Consider the following 25690-nt stretch of genomic DNA (forward strand, 5'->3'; position numbering starts at 1 on the left):
AACATGTGTTGTCAGATTTGAACTAGAGTTGGTTGATTTGAAAACTACAAACACATTTGGAGGATTCAATCAATGTTACAAATAGTAATCAGTAAAAGTTTGAAATAGCATCACAGCAATAACTACTGACTAACACTCATAAAACAGCAAGGTAAAATACAGCGTTCACAGGGACAGGCTGAATACCCCGTAAAACACAAACCAACTGATACTCACAGAGTGTGTTGATTAGACTGGATCTAAACGTGAAGAGAGGCGACAGCAGTGATAGCTAGTGCTTGAAAACAAGACGCTTATATACACCTGTATTTGGTCCACATCCGGAACTGACTAATTACAAGTATATTATCTAATGCAGCACCAATTTGCAACACCTTTTAAGAATCATTGCTGATATGAATTTCGTTTCCCTATGCCCCCCATGGACTATGTCCAATGCAATGTATGTGTGTAGGTGCGGGCGAATGATTAGGGAAGTAATTACATCACTGACAAATGACCCGTGATGATATTGCGTCGATATGCGTAGATTCGTGTATAAATACCGTTACAGATGAGCATAGCCAGTGTGTTCCTTTGTGGTCTGTGAAAAAACAATTCTATCACAATGACCAAGTAACGGGTATTGTTATAATTGTAATGATAAAAGACAGTGTGTAATTCATTTCCCCTCCTAGATGGTTACTCTATAAAGTAATATCTCTTAAAGGAAAGTGTTCCAAAACATACATGGAGAGCAGGTTATCTTCCGAACATGGTGTTTCGATACATTCTACCACCATTCTTTTCCGACATGTGTATGTATGATATATATACATAGCTTTCCTAAAAGCTTATAACTTTCCCCATTTCTAGGCATCGGTTTGGGATGGGTCGTTCTTGCTGCGCTGTGGATCCTTATTTTTGATATTCATCTCACCTCTGAAATTTAAATAATGATTCGCTGACTTACATCGTATCTGCTCCTAATCATAAATTTCTTAATTTAAAACCAACCACAGACTTATTTTCCCCCCCTCTCTCTCTCTCTCTCTCTCTCTCTCTCTCTCTCTCTCTCTCTCTCTCTCTCTCTCTCTCTCTCTCTCGCTCTCTCTCTCGCTCTCTCTCTCTCTCTCTCTCTGTATATATGTACGCCCTCTGCTAAAACATTGTTGAAACTATGGAACGACAAAGAGTCACCATATACTTTTGCATAGCCCATGGTATACTTTTATTAAGAACAACCTTGACAAACGAACATTCTACTCATCATTTCATTAAGGCATCCAAGCCCTATATATTTCCTATCAATTCATTTATTTATACTTCACTATCTGGATGATAACTGCAAATGATAATTTTATTTAATGTAATGATGCTCCATGTTACGGTCATGAAGAAAAGTCAGTGCAGATTTAATGTTCACATTTCAGCTGTGACTTTTCACGGACGCCTCTGGTAACACGGTTAAAAAAACCTGTTGAAACAGTTCCTGTTAAAGAACAGATCTCAATGTATTTCATATGTAGTGTGATCTACAAATGGAACCTGCATTTCATAGAAAGAAATATATCATTGATTACAATGAAACAACATCGGAGCTCTGAAATGGTCTTCCTGTATTATTAATACTGAAAAAGAGGAATGTGCAGTGGGGAGTATGGCTAATCAAGGAGTTGTATGTAAAGAGGATACAGGAAAAGGATAAATGTAGGATGATAACTAAAGCTACGGAATGGGTTGACTATGCAGCTACAGAATGGTACGACTGTTGGGGGGCACATTTCAAACTTTGTAACTGTCAAGTCTTGCCATTACCAAAAACCTGTCGAGTCGTTTACTACTTTACCAAGAAAGCTTAATAATAATCCTTACTTTTACAGATGGCATAAAGGTTTAGGTGCTTCTCACGTATAAAGAATGCCGACATTTGCATTTTTGTAAATGTCATCGTGGACAGAGAGTGTTGGATACTACAGAAGACTAATGGTAAACATTTGTTTGTGTGTTACCGAAGGCACACGATCAGGTGGCTATTATATATGAGTATGTGACCTTGTTATGGAACATTAATTGCCAACTTCTGTTGCTGTGTATTTCCAGACTACGTGCATGTCGCTTTGTTTGCTTGTTTGTTTAACGCCGCACTCGACAATATTTCAGCTAAATTACGGCGGTCTGTAAATATTCCAGTCTGGACCAGACAATCCAGTGATTGACACTATGAGCATCGATCTATGCAATCGGGATACAATAACATACATCAACCAAGTCAGCAAGCCTGACCACCCGATCCCGTTAGTCACCTCTTAAAGCAAGCATGGGTTGCTGAAGACTTATATTCTAAACCGGATGGTCACGGATCCGGTCTGCAGGGACGAAAGTCAACACTATAAAGTTGAACAATGTCATTGAGGAATATACATATCTGAACCTCCATAATGCATTCAAACAACTTTCACGTGCGAATGAATGACACTTTTCAGAATCCTACGAAATTTCTGTCAATAACAGGTACTCGGTGCCACATGCTTGTCGTAAGAGCTGACTTATGAAGGCGACCAGATGTTTATTGTGTGTGACCTGACTGATTGTGCGTCACCGTGCCGCATGGTTTTGTGCCTCTGCCATGGTGTAATTTGACAAAGGCTGACTGTAGCGTTAAACAACACTCTCTCATTCACCCACTCATTCGCTCATGCCAGTAAACTAGTATACGCGTTTCTCTTTCATTTTGATGATTTATATCTCACTGTTCCGATACAACTCTCTTAATAACATTTGTTTTCCTTTTGTAACATAGCCCCAACACTACTATGAATCAAAAACGTAAGACATTGTTTCAGTGATTGTGTTTAATGTGACATATTTCAAACCGGATGCAATAAATAATGTACATATTGATGATGCAGATGAATTGTGACACTGGAGCGACAACCTTAGTAGTAGCCATATCCAATACCTGCAACAAAAAGAAGAGGATTTTGTTTAAGAATATTTTCCGTACAAAGTCATTTCTACGTCTAGTAATAATTTCTATATCCAATATATCGATAGGTTAGTTATGCTGCATGTGTCCAATTAAGGTGGAAAATAAGTTTGGTGTAATTAACTTATTTATAATCTGTCAAAGTATTAGGTATATGTGAGGGTCAATAATATTCTCGGCATGATTGTATTTGCATTTACCTTTTCCGAAACCTCCGATTCCTCCGTAAAGTCCTCCTAATCCGTAGCCTCCGTATAGACCACCCATTCCATAGCCTCCGTATAGACCACCCATTCCGTAGCCTCCGTACAGTCCTCCCAATCCGTAACCTCCGTACAGACCTCCCATTCCGTAGCCTCCGTACAAACCACCCATTCCGTAGCCTCCGTACAGACCACCCTTTCCGAAGCCTCCGTGCAGACCATAGCTCACAGGCTCAGCAAAGGCAGCGACAGCCAGACAGGCAACAAGGGCGATAACTTTCATTATTTTGGAAGGCTGAAAAGGAGTTTTCATTCATTATTCAAGTCTGTAAGAAAATCCGTTTCTGTACCAACTTGTGGTCGCAATTCTACACTTTTTTTATTTGGTTGGTTTAAGTAGAACTTTATCTGAGAAACATGTGTTGTCAGATTTGAACTAGAGTTGGTTGATTTGAAAACTACAAACACATTTGGAGGATTCAATCAATGTTACAAATAGTAATCAGTAAAAGTTTGAAATAGCATCACAGCAATAACTACTGACTAACACTCATAAAACAGCAACGTAAAATACAGCGTTCACAGGGACAGGCTGAATACCCCGTAAAACACAAACCAACTGATACTCACAGAGTGTGTTGATTAGACTGGATCTAAACGCGAAGAGAGGCGACAGCAGTGATAGCTAGTGCTTGAAAACAAGACGCTTATATACACCTGTACTTGGTCCACACCCGGAACTGACTAATTACAAGTATATTATCTAATGCAGCACCAATTTGCAACACCTTTTAAGAATCATTGCTGATATGAATTTCGTTTCCCTATGCCCCCCAGGGACTATGTCCAATGCAATGTATGTGTGTAGGTGCGGGCGAATGATTAGGGAAGTAATTACATCACTGACAAATGACCCGTGATGAAATTGCGTCGATATGCGTAGATTCGTGTATAAATACCGTTACAGATGAGCATAGCCAGTGTTTTCCTATGTGGTCTGTGAAAAAACAATTCTATCACAATGACCAAGTAACGGGTATTGTTATAATTGTAATGATAAAAGACAGTGTGTAATTCATTTCCCCTCCTAGATGGTTGCTCTATAAAGTAATATCTCTTAAAGGAAAGTGTTCCAAAACATACATGGAGAGCAGGTTATCTTCCAAACATGGTGTTTCGATCCATTTTACCACCATTCTTTTCCGACATGTGTATGTATGATATATATCCATGGCTTTCCTAAAAGCTTATAACTTTCCCCATTTCTAGGCATCGGTTTGGGATGGGTCGTTCTTGCTGCGCTGTGGATCCTTATTTTTGATATTCATCTCACCTCTGAAATTTAAATAATGATTCGCTGACTTACATCGTATCTGCTCCTAATCATAAATTTCTTAATTTAAAACCAACCACAGACTTATTTCCCCCCCCCCCCTCTCTCTCTCTCTCTCTCTCTCTCTCTCTCTCTCTCTCTCTCTCTCTCTCTCTCTCTCTCTCGCTCTCTCTCTCGCTCTCTCTCTCTCTCTCTCTCTCTGTATATATGTACGCCCTCTGCTAAAACATTGTTGAAACTATGGAACGACAAAGAGTCACCATATACTTTTGCATAGCCCATGGTATACTTTTATTAAGAACAACCTTGACAAACGAACATTCTACTCATCATTTCATTAAGGCATCCAAGCCCTATATATTTCATATCAATTCATTTATTTATACTTCACTATCTGGATGATAACTGCAAATGATAATTATATTTAATGTAATGATGCTCCATGTTACGGCCATGAAGAAAAGTCAGTGCAGATTTAATGTTCACATTTCAGCTGTGACTCTTCACGCACGCCTCTGGTAACACGGTTAAAAAAACCTGTTGAAACAGTTCCTGTTAAAGAACAGATCTCAATGTATTTCATATGTAGTGTGATCTACAAATGGAACCTGCATTTCATAGAAAGAAATATATCATTGATTACAATGAAACAACATCGGAGCTCTGAAAGGGTCTTCCTGTATTATTAATACTGAAAAAGAGGAATGTGCAGTGGGGAGTATGGCTAATCAAGGAGTTGTATGTAAAGAGGATACAGGAAAAGGATAAATGTAAGATGATAACTAAAGCTACGGAATGGGTTGACTATGCAGCTACAGAATGGTACGACTGTTGGGGGGCACATTTCAAACTTTGTAACTGTCAATTCTTGCCATTACCAAAAACCTGTCGAGTCGTTTACTACTTTACCAAGAAAGCTTAATAATAATCCTTACTTTTACAGATGGCATAAAGGTTTAGGTGCTTCTCACGTATAAAGAATGCCGACATTTGCATTTTTGTAAATGTCATCGTGGACAGAGAGTGTTGGATACTACAGAAGACTAATGGTAAACATTTGTTTGTGTGTTACCGAAGGCACACGATCAGGTGGCTCTTATATATGAATATGTGACCTTGTTATGGAACATTAATTGCCAACTTCTGTTGTGTATTTCCAGACTACGTGCATGTCGCTTTGTTTGCTTGTTTGTTTAACGCCGCACTCGACAATATTTCAGCTAAATTACGGCGGTCTGTAAATATTCCAGTCTGGACCAGACAATCCAGTGATTGACACTATGAGCATCGATCTATGCAATCGGGATACAATAACATACATCAACCAAGTCAGCAAGCCTGACCACCCGATCCCGTTAGTCGCCTCTTACAGCAAGCATGGGTTGCTGAAGACTTATATTCTAAACCGGATGGTCACGGATCCGGTCTGCAGGGACGAAAGTCAACACTATAAAGTTGATCAATGTCATTGAGGAATATACATATCTGAACCTCCATAATGCATTCAAACAACTTTCACGTGCGAAAGAATGACACTTTTACAGAATCCTACGAAATTTCTGTCAATAACAGGTACTCGGTGCCACATGCTTGTCGTAAGAGCTGACTTATGAAGGCGACCAGATGTTTATTGTGTGTGACCTGACTGATTGTGCGTCACCGTGCCGGCATGGTTTTGTGCCTCTGCCATGGTGTAATTTGACAAAGGCTGACTGTAGCGTTAAACAACACTCTCTCATTCACCCACTCATTCGCTCATGCCAGTAAACTAGTATACGCGTTTCTCTTTCATTTTGATGATTTATATCTCACTGTTCCGATACAACTCTCTTAATAACATTTGTTTTCCTTTTGTAACATAGCCCCAACACTACTATGAATAAAAAACGTAAGACATTGTTTCAATGATTGTGTTTAATGTGACATATTTCAAACCGGATACAATAAATAATGTACATATTGATGATGCAGATGAATTGTGACACTGGAGCGACAACCTTAGTAGTAGCCATATCCAATACCTGCAACAAAAAGAAGAGGATTTTGTTTAAGAATATTTTCCGTACAAAGTCATTTCTACGTCTAGTAATAATTTCTATATCCAATATATCGATAGGTTAGTTATGCTGCATGTGTCCAATTAAGGTGGAAAATAAGTTTGGTGTAATTAACTTATTTATAATCTGTCAAAGTATTAGGTATATGTGAGGGTCAATAATATTCTCGGCATGATTGTATTTGCATTTACCTTTTCCGAAACCTCCGATTCCTCCGTAAAGTCCTCCTAATCCGTAGCCTCCGTATAGACCACCCATTCCATAGCCTCCGTATAGACCACCCATTCCGTAGCCTCCGTACAGTCCTCCCAATCGTAACCTCCGTACAGACCTCCCATTCCGTAGCCTCCGTACAGACCACCCATTCCGTAGACCTCCGTACAGACCACCCTTTCCGAAGCCTCCGTGCAGACCATAGCTCACAGGGCTACAGCAAAGGCAGCGACAGCCAGACAGGCAACAAGGGCGATAACTTTCATCATTTTGAAGGCTGAAAAGGAGTTTTTCATTCATTATTCAAGTCTGTAAGAAAATCCGTTTCTGTACCAACTTGTGGTCGCTATTCTACACTTTTTTTATTTGGTTGGTTTAAGTAGAACTTTATCTGAGAAACATGTGTTGTCAGATTTGAACTAGAGTGGTTGATTTGAAAACTACAAACACATTTGGAGGATTCAATCAATGTTACAAATAGTAATCAGTAAAAGTTTGAAATAGCATCACAGCAATAACTACTGACTAACACTCATAAAACAGCAAGGTAAAATACAGCGTTCACAGGGACAGGCTGAATACCCCGTAAACACAAACCAACTGATACTCACAGAGTGTGTTGATTAGACTGGATCTAAACGTGAAGAGAGGCGACAGCAGTGATAGCTAGTGCTTGAAAACAAGACGCTTATATACACCTGTATTTGGTCCACATCCGGAACTGACTAATTACAAGTATATTATCTAATGCAGCACCAATTGCAACACCTTTTAAGAATCATTGCTGATATGAATTTCGTTTCCCTATGCCCCCCAGGGACTATGTCCAATGCAATGTATGTGTGTAGGTGCGGGCGAATGATTAGGGAAGTAATTACATCACTGACAAATGACCCGTGATGATATTGCGTCGATATGCGTAGATTCGTGTATAAATACGTTACAGATGAGCATAGCCAGTGTGTTCCTTTGTGGTCTGTGAAAAAACAATTCTATCACAATGACCAAGTATCGGGTATTGTTATAATTGTAATGATAAAAGACAGTGTGTAATTCATTTCCCCTCCTAGATGGTTACTCTATAAAGTAATATCTCTTAAGGAAAAGTGTTCCAAAACATACATGGAGAGCAGGTTATCTTCCGAACATGGTGTTTCGATACATTCTACCACCATTCTTTTCCGACATGTGTATGTATGATATATATCCATGGCTTTCCTAAAAGCTTATAACTTTCCCCATTTCTAGGCATCGGTTTGGGATGGGTCGTTCTTGCTGCGCTGTGGATCCTTATTTTTGATATTCATCTCACCTCTGAAATTTAAATAATGATTCGCTGACTTACATCGTATCTGCTCCTAATCATAAATTTCTTAATTTAAAACCAACCACAGACTTATTCCCCCCTCTCTCTCACTCTCTCTCTCTCTCTCTCTTGTCTCTCTCTCTCTCTCTCTCTCTCTCACTATCTCTCTCTCTCTCTCTCTCTTCTCTCTCTCTCTCTCTCTCTCTCTCTCTCTGTGTATATATGTACGCCCTCTGCTAAAACATTGTTGAAACTATGGAACGACAAAGAGTCACCATATACTTTTGCATAGCCCATGGTATACTTTTATTAAGAACAACCTTGACAAACGAACATTCTACTCATCATTTCATTAAGGCATCCAAGCCCTATATATTTCATATCAATTCATTTATTTATACTTCACTATCTGGATGATAACTGCAAATGATAATTATATTTAATGTAATGATGCTCCATGTTACGGTCATGAAGAAAAGTCAGTGCAGATTTAATGTTCACATTTCAGCTGTGACTCTTCACGCACGCCTCTGGTAACACGGTTAAAAAAACCTGTTGAAACAGTTCCTGTTAAAGAACAGATCTCAATGTATTTCATATGTAGTGTGATCTACAAATGGAACCTGCATTTCATAGAAAGAAATATATCATTGATTACAATGAAACAACATCGGAGCTCTGAAAGGGTCTTCCTGTATTATTAATACTGAAAAAGAGGAATGTGCAGTGGGGAGTATGGCTAATCAAGGAGTTGTATGTAAAGAGGATACAGGAAAAGGATAAATGTAAGATGATAACTAAAGCTACGGAATAGGTTGACTATGCAGCTACAGAATGGTACGACTGTTGGGGGGCACATTTCAAACTTTGTAACTGTCAATTCTTGCCATTACCAAAAACCTGTCGAGTCGTTTACTACTTTACCAAGAAAGCTTAATAATAATCCTTACTTTTACAGATTTAGGTGCTTCTCACGTATAAAGAATGCCGACATTTGCATTTTTGTAAATGTCATCGTGGACAGAGAGTGTTGGATACTACAGAAGACTAATGGTAAACATTTGTTTGTGTGTTACCGAAGGCACACGATCAGGTGGCTCTTATATATGAATATGTGACCTTGTTATGGAACATTAATTGCCAACTTCTGTTGTGTATTTCCAGACTACGTGCATGTCGCTTTGTTTGCTTGTTTGTTTAACGCCGCACTCGACAATATTTCAGCTAAATTACGGCGGTCTGTAAATATTCCAGTCTGGACCAGACAATCCAGTGATTGACACTATGAGCATCGATCTATGCAATCGGGATACAATAACATACATCAACCAAGTCAGCAAGCCTGACCACCCGATCCCGTTAGTCGCCTCTTACAGCAAGCATGGGTTGCTGAAGACTTATATTCTAAACCGGATGGTCACGGATCCGGTCTGCAGGGACGAAAGTCAACACTATAAAGTTGATCAATGTCATTGAGGAATATACATATCTGAACCTCCATAATGCATTCAAACAACTTTCACGTGCGAAAGAATGACACTTTTACAGAATCCTACGAAATTTCTGTCAATAACAGGTACTCGGTGCCACATGCTTGTCGTAAGAGCTGACTTATGAAGGCGACCAGATGTTTATTGTGTGTGACCTGACTGATTGTGCGTCACCGTTGCCGCATGGTTTTGTGCCTCTGCCATGGTGTAATTTGACAAAGGCTGACTGTAGCGTTAAACAACACTCTCTCATTCACCCACTCATTCGCTCATGCCAGTAAACTAGTATACGCGTTTCTCTTTCATTTTGATGATTTATATCTCACTGTTCCGATACAACTCTCTTAATAACATTTGTTTTCCTTTTGTAACATAGCCCCAACACTACTATGAATAAAAAACGTAAGACATTGTTTCAATGATTGTGTTTAATGTGACATATTTCAAACCGGATACAATAAATAATGTACATATTGATGATGCAGATGAATTGTGACACTGGAGCGACAACCTTAGTAGTAGCCATATCCAATACCTGCAACAAAAAGAAGAGTATTTTGTTTAAGAATATTTTCCGTACAAAGTCATTTCTACGTCTAGTAATAATTTCTATATCCAATATATCGATAGGTTAGTTATGCTGCATGTGTCCAATTAAGGTGGAAAATAAGTTTGGTGTAATTAACTTATTTATAATCTGTCAAAGTATTAGGTATATGTGAGGGTCAATAATATTCTCGGCATGATTGTATTTGCATTTACCTTTTCCGAAACCTCCGATTCCTCCGTAAAGTCCTCCTAATCCGTAGCCTCCGTATAGACCACCCATTCCATAGCCTCCGTATAGACCACCCATTCCGTAGCCTCCGTACAGTCCTCCCAATCCGTAACCTCCGTACAGACCTCCCATTCCGTAGCCTCCGTACAGACCACCCATTCCGTAGCCTCCGTACAGACCACCCTTTCCGAAGCCTCCGTGCAGACCATAGCTCACAGGCTCAGCAAAGGCAGCGACAGCCAGACAGGCAACAAGGGCGATAACTTTCATCATTTTGGAAGGCTGAAAAGGAGTTTTTCATTCATTATTCAAGTCTGTAAGAAAATCCGTTTCTGTACCAACTTGTGGTCGCAATTCTACACTTTTTTTATTTGGTTGGTTTAAGTAGAACTTTATCTGAGAAACATGTGTTGTCAGATTTGAACTAGAGTTGGTTGATTTGAAAACTACAAACACATTTGGAGGATTCAATCAATGTTACAAATAGTAATCAGTAAAAGTTTGAAATAGCATCACAGCAATAACTACTGACTAACACTCATAAAACAGCAAGGTAAAATACAGCGTTCACAGGGACAGGCTGAATACCCCGTAAAACACAAACCAACTGATACTCACAGAGTGTGTTGATTAGACTGGATCTAAACGTGAAGAGAGGCGACAGCAGTGATAGCTAGTGCTTGAAAACAAGACGCTTATATACACCTGTACTTGGTCCACACCCGGAACTGACTAATTTCAAGTATATTATCTAATGCAGCACCAATTTGCAACACCTTTTAAGAATCATTGCTGATATGAATTTCGTTTCCCTATGCCCCCCAGGGACTATGTCCAATGCAATGTATGTGTGTAGGTGCGGGCGAATGATTAGGGAAGTAATTACATCACTGACAAATGACCCGTGATGATATTGCGTCGATATGCGTAGATTCGTGAAATAAATACCGTTACAGATGAGCATAGCCAGTGTGTTCCTTTGTGGTCTGTGAAAAAACAATTCTATCACAATGACCAAGTAACGGGTATTGTTATAATTGTAATGATAAAAGACAGTGTGTAATTCATTTCCCCTCCTAGATGGTTACTCTATAAAGTAATATCTCTTAAAGGAAAGTGTTCCAAAACATACATGGAGAGCAGGTTATCTTCCGAACATGGTGTTTCGATCCATTTTACCACCATTCTTTTCCGACATGTGTATGTATGATATATATACCTGGCTTTCCTAAAAGCTTATAACTTTCCCCATTTCTAGGCATCGGTTTGGGATGGGTCGTTCTTGCTGCGCTGTGGATCCTTATTTTTGATATTCATCTCACCTCTGAAATTTAAATAATGATTTGCTGACTTACATCGTATCTGCTCCTAATCATAAATTTCTTAATTTAAAACCAACCACAGACTTATCCCCCCCCCCCCTCTCTCTCTCTCTCTCTCTCTCTCTCTCTCTCTCTCTCTCTCTCTCTCTCTCTCTCTCTCTCTCTCTGTATATATGTACGCCCTCTGCTAAAACATTGTTGAAACTATGGAACGACAAAGAGTCACCATATACTTTTGCATAGCCCATGGTATACTTTTATTAAGAACAACCTTGACAAACGAACATTCTACTCATCATTTCATTAAGGCATCCAAGCCCTATATATTTCCTATCAATTCATTTATTTATACTTCACTATCTGGATAATAACTGCAAATGATAATTATATTTAATGTAATGATGCTCCATGTTACGGTCATGAAGAAAAGTCAGTGCAGATTTAATGTTCACATTTCAGCTGTGACTCTTCACGCACGCCTCTGGTAACACGGTTAAAAAAACCTGTTGAAACAGTTCCTGTTAAAGAACAGATCTCAATGTATTTCATATGTAGTGTGATCTACAAATGGAACCTGCATTTCATAGAAAGAAATATATCATTGATTACAATGAAACAACATCGGAGCTCTGAAAGGGTCTTCCTGTATTATTAATACTGAAAAAGAGGAATGTGCAGTGGGGAGTATGGCTAATCAAGGAGTTGTATGTAAAGAGGATACAGGAAAAGGATAAATGTAAGATGATAACTAAAGCTAAGGAATGGGTTGACTATGCAGCTACAGAATGGTACGACTGTTGGGGGGCACATTTCAAACTTTGTAACTGTCAATTCTTGCCATTACCAAAAACCTGTCGAGTCGTTTACTACTTTACCAAGAAAGCTTAATAATAATCCTTACTTTTACAGATGGCATAAAGGTTTAGGTGCTTCTCACGTATAAAGAATGCCGACATTTGCATTTTTGTAAATGTCATCGTGGACAGAGAGTGTTGGATACTACAGAAGACTAATGGTAAACATTTGTTTGTGTGTTACCGAAGGCACACGATCAGGTGGCTCTTATATATGAATATGTGACCTTGTTATGGAACATTAATTGCCAACTTCTGTTGTGTATTTCCAGACTACGTGCATGTCGCTTTGTTTGCTTGTTTGTTTAACGCCGCACTCGACAATATTTCAGCTAAATTACGGCGGTCTGTAAATATTCCAGTCTGGACCAGACAATCCAGTGATTGACACTATGAGCATCGATCTATGCAATCGGGATACAATAACATACATCAACCAAGTCAGCAAGCCTGACCACCCGATCCCGTTAGTCGCCTCTTACAGCAAGCATGGGTTGCTGAAGACTTATATTCTAAACCGGATGGTCACGGATCCGGTCTGCAGGGACGAAAGTCAACACTATAAAGTTGATCAATGTCATTGAGGAATATACATATCTGAACCTCCATAATGCATTCAAACAACTTTCACGTGCGAATGAATGACACTTTTTCAGAATCCTACGAAATTTCTGTCAATAACAGGTACTCGGTGCCACATGCTTGTCGTAAGAGCTGACTTATGAAGGCGACCAGATGTTTATTGTGTGTGACCTGACTGATTGTGCGTCACCGTTGCCGCATGGTTTTGTGCCTCTGCCATGGTGTAATTTGACAAAGGCTGACTGTAGCGTTAAACAACACTCTCTCATTCACCCACTCATTCGCTCATGCCAGTAAACTAGTATACGCGTTTCTCTTTCATTTTGATGATTTATATCTCACTGTTCCGATACAACTCTCTTAATAACATTTGTTTTCCTTTTGTAACATAGCCCCAACACTACTATGAATAAAAAACGTAAGACATTGTTTCAATGATTGTGTTTAATGTGACATATTTCAAACCGGATACAATAAATAATGTACATATTGATGATGCAGATGAATTGTGACACTGGAGCGACAACCTTAGTAGTAGCCATATCCAATACCTGCAACAAAAAGAAGAGTATTTTGTTTAAGAATATTTTCCGTACAAAGTCATTTCTACGTCTAGTAATAATTTCTATATCCAATATATCGATAGGTTAGTTATGCTGCATGTGTCCAATTAAGGTGGAAAATAAGTTTGGTGTAATTAACTTATTTATAATCTGTCAAAGTATTAGGTATATGTGAGGGTCAATAATATTCTCGGCATGATTGTATTTGCATTTACCTTTTCCGAAACCTCCGATTCCTCCGTAAAGTCCTCCTAATCCGTAGCCTCCGTATAGACCACCCATTCCATAGCCTCCGTATAGACCACCCATTCCGTAGCCTCCGTACAGTCCTCCCAATCCGTAACCTCCGTACAGACCTCCCATTCCGTAGCCTCCGTACAGACCACCCATTCCGTAGCCTCCGTACAGACCACCCTTTCCGAAGCCTCCGTGCAGACCATAGCTCACAGGCTCAGCAAAGGCAGCGACAGCCAGACAGGCAACAAGGGCGATAACTTTCATCATTTTGGAAGGCTGAAAAGGAGTTTTTCATTCATTATTCAAGTCTGTAAGAAAATCCGTTTCTGTACCAACTTGTGGTCGCTATTCTACACTTTTTTTATTTGGTTGGTTTAAGTAGAACTTTATCTGAGAAACATGTGTTGTCAGATTTGAACTAGAGTTGGTTGATTTGAAAACTACAAACACATTTGGAGGATTCAATCAATGTTACAAATAGTAATCAGTAAAAGTTTGAAATAGCATCACAGCAATAACTACTGACTAACACTCATAAAACAGCAAGGTAAAATACAGCGTTCACAGGGACAGGCTGAATACCCCGTAAAACACAAACCAACTGATACTCACAGAGTGTGTTGATTAGACTGGATCTAAACGTGAAGAGAGGCGACAGCAGTGATAGCTAGTGCTTGAAAACAAGACGCTTATATACACCTGTATTTGGTCCACACCCGGAACTGACTAATTACAAGTATATTATCTAATGCAGCACCAATTTGCAACACCTTTTAAGAATCATTGCTGATATGAATTTCGTTTCCCTATGCCCCCCAGGGACTATGTCCAATGCAATGTATGTGTGTAGGTGCGGGCGAATGATTAGGGAAGTAATTACATCACTGACAAATGACCCGTGATGATATTGCGTCGATATGCGTAGATTCGTGTATAAATACCGTTACAGATGAGCATAGCCAGTGTTTTCCTATGTGGTCTGTGAAAAAACAATTCTATCACAATGACCAAGTAACGGGTATTGTTATAATTGTAATGATAAAAGACAGTGTGTAATTCATTTCCCCTCCTAGATGGTTACTCTATAAAGTAATATCTCTTAAAGGAAAGTGTTCCAAAACATACATGGAGAGCAGGTTATCTTCCGAACATGGTGTTTCGATACATTCTACCACCATTCTTTTCCGACATGTGTATGTATGATATATATACATGGCTTTCCTAAAAGCTTATAACACGTCCCATTTTAATTCTGGAAACCCAAAAGTCCAGAAACTCTACGCTCTTTGCCCAGTCTCGGTTGAAGGTATTTACAAAATTAAACATGCCGTTTTCATGGGAACATACCAAGGATGAAAAAATGAAAAAAAAAATGTTTAAAAACTCGATATTTAGACTATGTCGCCCATGGGCCTGCCCATGGACGAAGTCTGGCCCATGGGTAGGCCCATGGGCGAGAATATGTTCCTTTACTTAAAACTCATGATTTTGTTTCGCAAATACATTAAATGTATTTATTTAAGTATCATGACACAAAATTTAAGTCATTTTAACTTAATTCAACGATTTTATAGCGATATTGAAATATTTCGCCCATGGGCGAGAAAAAGGTTTGGCCCATGGGCGAGAATATGTTCCTGTACTTAAAACTCATGATTTTGTTTCGCAAATACATTAAATGTATTCATTCAAGTATCATGACACAAAATTTAACTCATTTTAACTTAATTCAACGATTTTATAGCGATATTGAAATATTTCGCCCATGGGCGAGAAAAAGGTTTGGCCCATGGGCAGGCCCATGGGCGAGAATATGTTCCTTTACTTAAAACTCATGATTTTGTTTCGCAAATACATCAAATGTATTCACTGAAGTATCATGACACAAAATTTAATGAAAAAATGAAAAAAAAATGTTCAAAAACTCAATATTTAGACTATGTCGCCCATGGGCCTGCCCATGGGCGAAGTCTGGCCCATGGGTAGGCCCATGGGCGAGAATATGTTCCTTTACTCAAAACTCATGTTTTTGTTTCGCAAATACATTAAATGTATTTATTTAAGTACCATGACACAAAATTTAACTCATTTTAACTTAATTCAACGATTTTATAGCGCTATTGAAATATTTCGCCCATGGGCGAGAAAAGGGTTTGTCCCATGGGCGAGAATATTTTCCTTTACTTAAAACTTATGATTTTGTTTCGCAAATACATGCAGGTGTTTCATGGCACATAATGAAACTCAATTTTACTCAATTCAGCTATTTTACAGATTTATTGAAATATTTCGCCCATGGGCGAGAAAAGGTTTTGCCTTCGAAATCCTTGATTATTATATCATGCCAGAGTTCTGAAATTCAGTGACAATGTTGCTGAACAGTAGAATCTGATGGACGTATTGTGCAGAACCTGTTTGACACTATGGGTTCCAGGACCACTAACACTCTGAGCTGAAAAAGTTTGGTCCTAACCGCACCCAACATCTTTAATGAACCCGGCCTTATCTCTCAAAACGTTTTGGCAGTTTATCATACGAATTCATGTGCGTGTACAACATTAAATTTTAGTTAGTTTCTATTTCATTTCCCATTTTATGACCCGTTGATACATCACACTGTGCAATTACGTGACAGGTACGCGTGCGCGTATTTTAATGGAAAGAAACTATTCGTCTTTTATTGCATAACGTTTGGCTGAATATCTTACATTCTAACGAAATCTCGAAATAATTATTTAATTACAAGCAGTGTCGAACTGACCAGTAGGAATTATGTTTCAATGCGATTGAGGAAAACGTGAGTGAATATTGTGACACTAAAGCAACTTTTAACTGCATTGTCACTTTTGGTATGAAAATGGTAATAGTTAAGAAAAACGTAACAGCCTTCTTATGATAATTCGTGAATAAACAGTTATGCAGGTGTTGCTGTGGGCAAATACCTAGCCTGTACATGTATATTTTTGTGGATACATGTATTACATATTTTCGTTGATATGTGGATATATTAAGCACAAAGACACAAAAAGTTTATGAAAGATGAATTTGTGCCTTGATATATATATTCAACGCGAACGAAGCTTGTATTTTCTCCGCGATCCTGATGTGTATCATCGTTTAATTGGTCATTCATTAAAAGTATGTTGTGAGGCGATATCAAAGGAGCCGCTCAATATACACAGTGTCGTCCGTTTCGCGTGAACTACCACCCTACCCTGTCAGTAAGAGTTATGTAATCGGTACACAAATATATTTGGTGCGATGTCAGTGTGGAAGGAGTTTGAATTACGTCCGCCAGTGGCCACAGAAAGTATAGTACAAATCAACAAGGCCAATGCCGTACTAATAACCTAGTGACTCGCGTAACAACGGCTGTCAATATGTCTGCTACATCTACCATACCATCATCCCTGTCACAAATGGGGTATTAACGGCTTATTCAAAATATTAATTGTAGAAATGTCGTTATCAGACTAACGTACGTCGTATTCAGTCCTCAACTGGATGTTACATTTCTGTTACCAGCCATGTTTGTGAAAATATTTACTAGACATAAGATTTAAAGACTAATAAAATCAATTGTAAGACCGCATAGACAATAAAACCGAATAAAATATGTCTTGGTATCATCTCTTGTGTATTAGATGATGGCAATGACCGGAAATTTTATAACGTTAGATTAAGAAGGAGAAACATTAAAGTGTTTTACAATACTTGGAAACATGAGCAATAAGATGTAGCAACATAAACATGCATGGAATAGGGAAAAAGGATGAAAACAAATTGAAAAGGATTTTAATACAAAATTATCGAACTAAATAACTTGCCTGAACAGAAGGGGTACCCAAATTTGTTTGACAGTTATTCGTGTGTTGTAGACTGTCGAATGGGACTCATGTGTGTACGTAGGGTACGCATATCTATTGCAAGTTTTAGTACTCATACACTTTCTCTTTTTGTGTTTTGTTTGTTTGTTAGTTGTATAACGCCACATTTAGCAATATTTCAGCTGTATGACGGCGGTCTGTAAATAATCGAGTCTGGACCAGACAATCCAGTGATTGACATCATGTGCATCGATCCACGCAATTGGGATACGATGACATGCATCAACCAAGTCAGCGAGCCTGACCACCCGATCCCGGTAGTCGCTTCTTACGACAAGCGCTGTCGCCCTTTTACGCCAAGAATGGTTTGTTGAAGATCTTCACGGGTCTATTGAATGCAGGGATTTGTGTAAAGTCATTCAGACAGCATACAATGCCAACTAAAAAATTATACTCAGTGTCTCCGCAAAGTAATATAGTACGGTACTTAGAGTACATGTGAGATTATACTCAGATTAGGGAGATGTTTAATCCATATAACGTGTTATTATTCTACCTAACAATGTATTTAATGAAATGAATGCAAAACAAACTCAACGGCTAAAAGGTTTCATTGAAGAAACTACCCCTAGTCTTGACTAATAAAACAACTGCAACCCGACACAGATTAAACGCAACTTACAAACACAATCATAATCTGGTTAGTCTGTATCACTCAACGAGGCCGCTTACTCTGCCCACAGTATGACAGTATTGGGCAGTTCAGTAATTAGGAGCCAAAACCAGGCAGGTACGCTGGTCACACTTGACTGGTCTGACTGATGATTAGGTCGTCTGACAATTGGGAGTGAACCATAGCAGAAGTATCTGCGAAACTATTTGCTCCTTTTATGGGACCGATTAGTTTTATGACCATGGGCCCTCGGCACAAGCGTGGTGTTGGAAGACAAGTTATACATGTACATCCGATATGGTGACTGTTTTTTCGCTATTCATATTCTAAATACATTCATAATACCACAACATTTTAGTACTCCTTGAAACTTTACAATCACTTCAATATGTACAATAGATTGAACGAGAACACTTGATATATTGCAGATTATTAAATCATTGTCTCTATTATCAGCCGCTACGTTTGTATCGTTTGCATTGTACAAAGAAATGTTTTATCTGTCCTTTTGCAGATTTAGCCTCAGAATGTGCTCATTCGAATTAGGAACGAAAATAATTGCTTATCATTAGTATATATGATACAGTTAAAAGTTACTTGTACACTGTAGACGTATTCACTTTAAAGTCGCATACGACCTTCGCGAGCGAGTTGAATGATCCAGGTTAATTGGAACGAAGTCTAGAAAGGGTTATAAAGTTTTGTATTTGGTAATGTGTAGGTTAGTTAAATATAATTTTTTAAATTCCTTTTATTTCAATTTCAAAAACATAACTATGCGCTTAAAAACAGAGCTGACTTGATGGGAGATAGCCACCTCAGATTGTCTGTTGGGCACGGTTTTAACCTTACTGTGTCCTCACCCTGGTGTTGTTACCGTTGTTATAAGGGATTAAGAGCTACGGCTCATTGCATTTTTGGTTACAGTCTGTATCACTAAAGTGGACATGTGCAGGTGAACTCCGTTCAATTAGTATATGAAATGCCCCAAAATGTGAACTCCAGACAATAATAACCTGAGGGTAAATCCACGTGCGTCTGCCTTTCCCCTCGTTCACCTTCGAATCCTTGGATTATTATATCATGCCGGAGTTCTGAAATTCAGTGACAATGTTGCTGAACAGTAGAATCTGATGGACGTTTTGTGCAGAACCAGAAAAAGTTTGGTCCTAACCACACCCAACATCTACAAGTTTGTAAGATACAGTGATGTAAGCATCTTCTAAAATCTTCTAAAAATATAATAAAATACAAAACTCTCTGCCGTATTTTTTTGTGGAAATCATTCGATCAAGTAAAAAATGACTGCGTGACAAGACGAATCAACTATTTATACCCGATAAAAGAAACTGCCGTATTTTAGGAACAGTGCTATAACAAGACATTTGAAATTTCTAACAAGCAGATACATTAGATACAGTGACTAGACTACAGGTACGTAATCCGTATCAATCAAAGGTGTAAAAAAACTGAAAATCATATCTGTCGGAGACCTACCAAATTACCAAGTTTTATCATTACTATATTTATTACAATGCAAATACTTTAGTGATACATTTTTTAGAGGAGAGGGCATACACACAAGTATATTGCTTCCGTGTGTGAATGCAGGTTGTACTTGGTATCTCAGTTCTCAGTTTCATACCGGTTGTATAACTGAATTTGTATATGGAACCATGCGTACAGCATGACAATTACTTGCTATTCGTCAGTTTACAACACACATAACACGGTCAAACAATTTTAGGCACTGCTTTTGCGAGTTATTTAGTACTATAATGTTTTATTAAAATCTATTTCAATTTGTTTTCACCATTTTCCCTATTGACAGTCGTTGTTTCGTGCGTCACTAGGTAATTAGTACGGATTGACCTTGTTTATTGTTTCTATACTTTGAGGATTTCTGTGGCAAGTGGCGGACGTAATTCAAACTCCTTCCGCACTGACACCGCATCAAATATATTTGTGTACCGATTACATAACTCTAATGGACAGAGTGGGGTGGTAGTTCACCGGACGACACTGTGTATATTGGGCGGCTCCTTTGATATCTCCTCCAAACACACGTTTATTGAATGACTCCATTAAACGATGATACACATCTCGATGAATATATCAAGGCACTAATTCATCTTTCATAAACATTTTTTTGTCTTTGTGCTTAATATATCCACATATCAACGAACATTTGTAAAACATGTATCCTAAAAAAAAAAACATTTTCAGGCTAGGTATTTGCCCACAGCAACACCTGCATAACTGTTTATTCACGCGTGGTGTGGTAGATCGTAATTGACCGAGAGCAGGTATTGTAGAATCACCTGTAAATAAGGCCGACACTGTAATTAGATACAACGTACTAATGAGAATTATCATAAGAAGGCTGTTGTTTTTTCTGAACTGTTACCATTTTCATACCAAAAGTGACAATGCAGTTAAAAGTTGCTTTAGTGTCACAATATTCACTCACGTTTTCCTCAATCGCATTGAAACATAATTCCCACTGGTCAGTTCGAAACCGCATGTAATTAAATAATTATTTCGAGATTTCGTTAGAATCTAAGATATTCAGCCAAACGTTATGCAATAAAAGACGAATAGTTTTTTTCATTAAAATACGCGCACGCGTACCTGTATATTGCATACCTAGTGTCACGTAATTGCCCAGTGTGATGTATCAACGGGACATAAAATGGGAAATGAAATAGAAACTAACTAAAATTTAATGTTGTGGAAAATAACTCCAATGAACTGGAGTACACGCACATGAATTCGTATGATAAACTGTCAAAACGTTTTGAGAGGTAAGGCCGGGTTCATTAAAGATCGCTACAATATGTAAAACAGGTGAAATTTATAGAACTAGAGGAAACATCCAGCCAAATGCCCTTTTAAATAGTAATGTAATGATATAATATAAAGTATATTTCACACGATACAATATACTTTGCAAACAGTTAGTTGATGCTTGAAAGGGACTGACGAAAACATGGGCGAAATATTTTAATAACGCCGTAAAATCCTTGAATTAAGTTAAAAAGAGTTTAATTTTGTGTCATGATACTTGAATGAATACATTAAATGTATTTGCGAAACAAAAACATGAGTTTTAAGTAAAGGAACATATTCTCGCCCATGGGCCAAACCTTTTTCTCGCCCATGGGCGAAATATTTCAATATCGCTAAAAAACAGTTGAATTAAGTTAAAATGACTTAAATTTTGTGTCATGATACTTAAATAAATACATTTAATGTATTTGCGAAACAAAATCATGAGTTTTAAGTAAAGGAACATATTCTCGCCCATGGGCCTGCCCATGGGCCTACCCATGGGCCAGACTTCGCCCATGGGCAGGCCCATGGGCGACATAGTCTAAATATTGAGTTTTTAAACATTTTTTTTTTCATTTTTTCATCCTTGGTATGTTCCCATGAAAACGGCATGTTTAATTTTGTAAATACCTTTAACCGAGACTGGGCAAAGAGCGTAGAGTTTCTGGACTTTTGGGTTTCCAGAATTAAAATGGGACGTGTTTTATAACTTTCCCCATTTCTAGGCATCGGTTTGGGATGGGTCGTTCTTGCTGCGCTGTGGATCCTTATTTTTGATATTCATCTCACCTCTGAAATTTAAATAATGATTCGCTGACTTACATCGTATCTGCTCCTAATCATAAATTTCTTAATTTAAAACCAACCACAGACTTATTCCCCCCCCCCCTCTCTCTCTCTCTCTCTCTCTCTCTCTCTCTCTCTCTCTCTCTCTCTCTCTCTCTCTCTCTCTCTCTCTCTCTCTCTCTCTCTCTCTCTCTCTCTCTCTCTCTCTGTATATATGTACGCCCTCTGCTAAAACATTGTTGAAACTATGGAACGACAAAGAGTCACCATATACTTTTGCATAGCCCATGGTATACTTTTATTAAGAACAACCTTGACAAACGAACATTCTACTCATCATTTCATTAAGGCATCCAAGCCCTATATATTTCCTATCAATTCATTTATTTATACTTCACTATCTGGATGATAACTGCAAATGATAATTATATTTAATGTAATGATGCTCCATGTTACGGTCATGAAGAAAAGTCAGTGCAGATTTAATGTTCACATTTCAGCTGTGACTCTTCACGCACGCCTCTGGTAACACGGTTAAAAAAACCTGTTGAAACAGTTCCTGTTAAAGAACAGATCTCAATGTATTTCATATGTAGTGTGATCTACAAATGGAACCTGCATTTCATAGAAAGAAATATATCATTGATTACAATGAAACAACATCGGAGCTCTGAAAGGGTCTTCCTGTATTATTAATACTGAAAAAGAGGAATGTGCAGTGGGGAGTATGGCTAATCAAGGAGTTGTATGTAAAGAGGATACAGGAAAAGGATAAATGTAAGATGATAACTAAAGCTACGGAATGGGTTGACTATGCAGCTACAGAATGGTACGACTGTTGGGGGGCACATTTCAAACTTTGTAACTGTCAATTCTTGCCATTACCAAAAACCTGTCGAGTCGTTTACTACTTTACCAGGAAAGCTTAATAATAATCCTTACTTTTACAGATGGCATAAAGGTTTAGGTGCTTCTCACGTATAAAGAATGCCGACATTTGCATTTTTGTAAATGTCATCGTGGACAGAGAGTGTTGGATACTACAGAAGACTAATGGTAAACATTTGTTTGTGTGTTACCGAAGGCACACGATCAGGTGGCTCTTATATATGAATATGTGACCTTGTTATGGAACATTAATTGCCAACTTCTGTTGTGTATTTCCAGACTACGTGCATGTCGCTTTGTTTGCTTGTTTGTTTAACGCCGCACTCGACAATATTTCAGCTAAATTACGGCGGTCTGTAAATATTCCAGTCTGGACCAGACAATCCAGTGATTGACACTATGAGCATCGATCTATGCAATCGGGATACAATAACATACATCAACCAAGTCAGCAAGCCTGACCACCCGATCCCGTTAGTCGCCTCTTACAGCAAGCATGGGTTGCTGAAGACTTATATTCTAAACCGGATGGTCACGGATCCGGTCTGCAGGGACGAAAGTCAACACTATAAAGTTGATCAATGTCATTGAGGAATATACATATCTGAACCTCCATAATGCATTCAAACAACTTTCACGTGCGAATGAATGACACTTTTTCAGAATCCTACGAAATTTCTGTCAATAACAGGTACTCGGTGCCACATGCTTGTCGTAAGAGCTGACTTATGAAGGCGACCAGATGTTTATTGTGTGTGACCTGACTGATTGTGCGTCACCGTTGCCGCATGGTTTTGTGCCTCTGCCATGGTGTAATTTGACAAAGGCTGACTGTAGCGTTAAACAACACTCTCTCATTCACCCACTCATTCGCTCATGCCAGTAAACTAGTATACGCGTTTCTCTTTCATTTTGATGATTTATATCTCACTGTTCCGATACAACTCTCTTAATAACATTTGTTTTCCTTTTGTAACATAGCCCCAACACTACTATGAATAAAAAACGTAAGACATTGTTTCAATGATTGTGTTTAATATGACATATTTCAAACCGGATACAATAAATTATGTACATATTGATGATGCAGATGAATTGTGACACTGGAGCGACAACCTTAGTAGTAGCCATATCCAATACCTGCAACAAAAAGAAGAGTATTTTGTTTAAGAATATTTTCCGTACAAAGTCATTTCTACGTCTTGTAATAATTTCTATATCCAATATATCGATAGGTTAGTTATGCTGCATGTGTCCAATTAAGGTGGAAAATAAGTTTGGTGTAATTAACTTATTTATAATCTGTCAAAGTATTAGGTATATGTGAGGGTCAATAATATTCTCGGCATGATTGTATTTGCATTTACCTTTTCCGAAACCTCCGATTCCTCCGTAAAGTCCTCCTAATCCGTAGCCTCCGTATAGACCACCCATTCCATAGCCTCCGTATAGACCACCCATTCCGTAGCCTCCGTACAGTCCTCCCAATCCGTAACCTCCGTACAGACCTCCCATTCCGTAGCCTCCGTACAGACCACCCATTCCGTAGCCTCCGTACAGACCACCCTTTCCGAAGCCTCCGTGCAGACCATAGCTCACAGGCTCAGCAAAGGCAGCGACAGCCAGACAGGCAACAAGGGCGATAACTTTCATCATTTTGGAAGGCTGAAAAGGAGTTTTTCATTCATTATTCAAGTCTGTAAGAAAATCCGTTTCTGTACCAACTTGTGGTCGCTATTCTACACTTTTTTTATTTGGTTGGTTTAAGTAGAACTTTATCTGAGAAACATGTGTTGTCATATTTGAACTAGAGTTGGTTGATTTGAAAACTACAAACACATTTGGAGGATTCAATCAATGTTACAAATAGTAATCAGTAAAAGTTTGAAATAGCATCACAGCAATAACTACTGACTAACACTCATAAAACAGCAAGGTAAAATACAGCGTTCACAGGGACAGGCTGAATACCCCGTAAAACACAAACCAACTGATACTCACAGAGTGTGTTGATTAGACTGGATCTAAACGTGAAGAGAGGCGACAGCAGTGATAGCTAGTGCTTGAAAACAAGACGCTTATATACACCAGTATTTGGTCCACACCCGGAACTGACTAATTTCAAGTATATTATCTAATGCAGCACCAATTTGCAACACCTTTTAAGAATCATTGCTGATATGAATTTCGTTTCCCTTGCCCCCCAGGGACTATGTCCAATGCAATGTATGTGTGTAGGTGCGGGCGAATGATTAGGGAAGTAATTACATCACTGACAAATGACCCGTGATGAAATTACGTCGATATGCGTAGATTCGTGTATAAATACCGTTACAGATGAGCATAGCCAGTGTTTTCCTATGTGGTCTGTGAAAAAACAATTCTATCACAATGACCAAGTAACGGGTATTGTTATAATTGTAATGATAAAAGACAGTGTGTAATTCATTTCCCCTCCTAGATGGTTACTCTATAAAGTAATATCTCTTAAAGGAAAGTGTTCCAAAACATACATGGAGAGCAGGTTATCTTCCGAACATGGTGTTTCGATACATTCTACCACCATTCTTTTCCGACATGTGTATGTATGATATATATACATGGCTTTCCTAAAAGCTTATAACTTTCCCCATTTCTAGGCATCGGTTTGGGATGGGTCGTTCTTGCTGCGCTGTGGATCCTTATTTTTGATATTCATCTCACCTCTGAAATTTAAATAATGATTCGCTGACTTACATCGTATCTGCTCCTAATCATAAATTTCTTAATTTAAAACCA

The 25690-nt window shown here is 38.5% G+C and overlaps 3 protein-coding genes across 3 annotated transcripts; all 3 read right to left on the minus strand.

The window, feature by feature from the left end:
* Positions 1-2918: 2918 nt before the first annotated feature.
* Positions 2919-3454, minus strand: LOC139457802 (acanthoscurrin-1-like). Its single transcript, XM_071239152.1, has 2 exons — positions 3169-3454; positions 2919-2941 (listed from the first exon to the last, which is right to left on the minus strand). Exons 1-2 carry the CDS (start codon positions 3452-3454, stop codon positions 2919-2921), a joined length of 309 nt encoding a protein of 102 aa, XP_071095253.1.
* A 10180-nt stretch (positions 3455-13634) lies between these two features.
* LOC139457812 (acanthoscurrin-1-like) lies at positions 13635-14173 on the minus strand. Its single transcript, XM_071239162.1, has 2 exons — positions 13885-14173; positions 13635-13657 (listed from the first exon to the last, which is right to left on the minus strand). Exons 1-2 carry the CDS (start codon positions 14171-14173, stop codon positions 13635-13637), a joined length of 312 nt encoding a protein of 103 aa, XP_071095263.1.
* Positions 14174-24029: 9856 nt separating this feature from the next.
* LOC139457823 (acanthoscurrin-1-like) lies at positions 24030-24568 on the minus strand. The gene is made up of 2 exons (XM_071239173.1): positions 24280-24568; positions 24030-24052 (listed from the first exon to the last, which is right to left on the minus strand). The coding sequence occupies exons 1-2, from the start codon at positions 24566-24568 to the stop codon at positions 24030-24032; spliced, it is 312 nt and encodes a 103-aa protein (XP_071095274.1).
* Positions 24569-25690: the final 1122 nt, after the last annotated feature.

This window comes from Haliotis cracherodii, unplaced genomic scaffold (assembly GCF_022045235.1).
Source record: "Haliotis cracherodii isolate W230 unplaced genomic scaffold, xgHalCrac1.p SCAF_1, whole genome shotgun sequence".
In the NCBI taxonomy this organism is placed as follows: Eukaryota; Metazoa; Mollusca; class Gastropoda; order Lepetellida; family Haliotidae; genus Haliotis; species Haliotis cracherodii.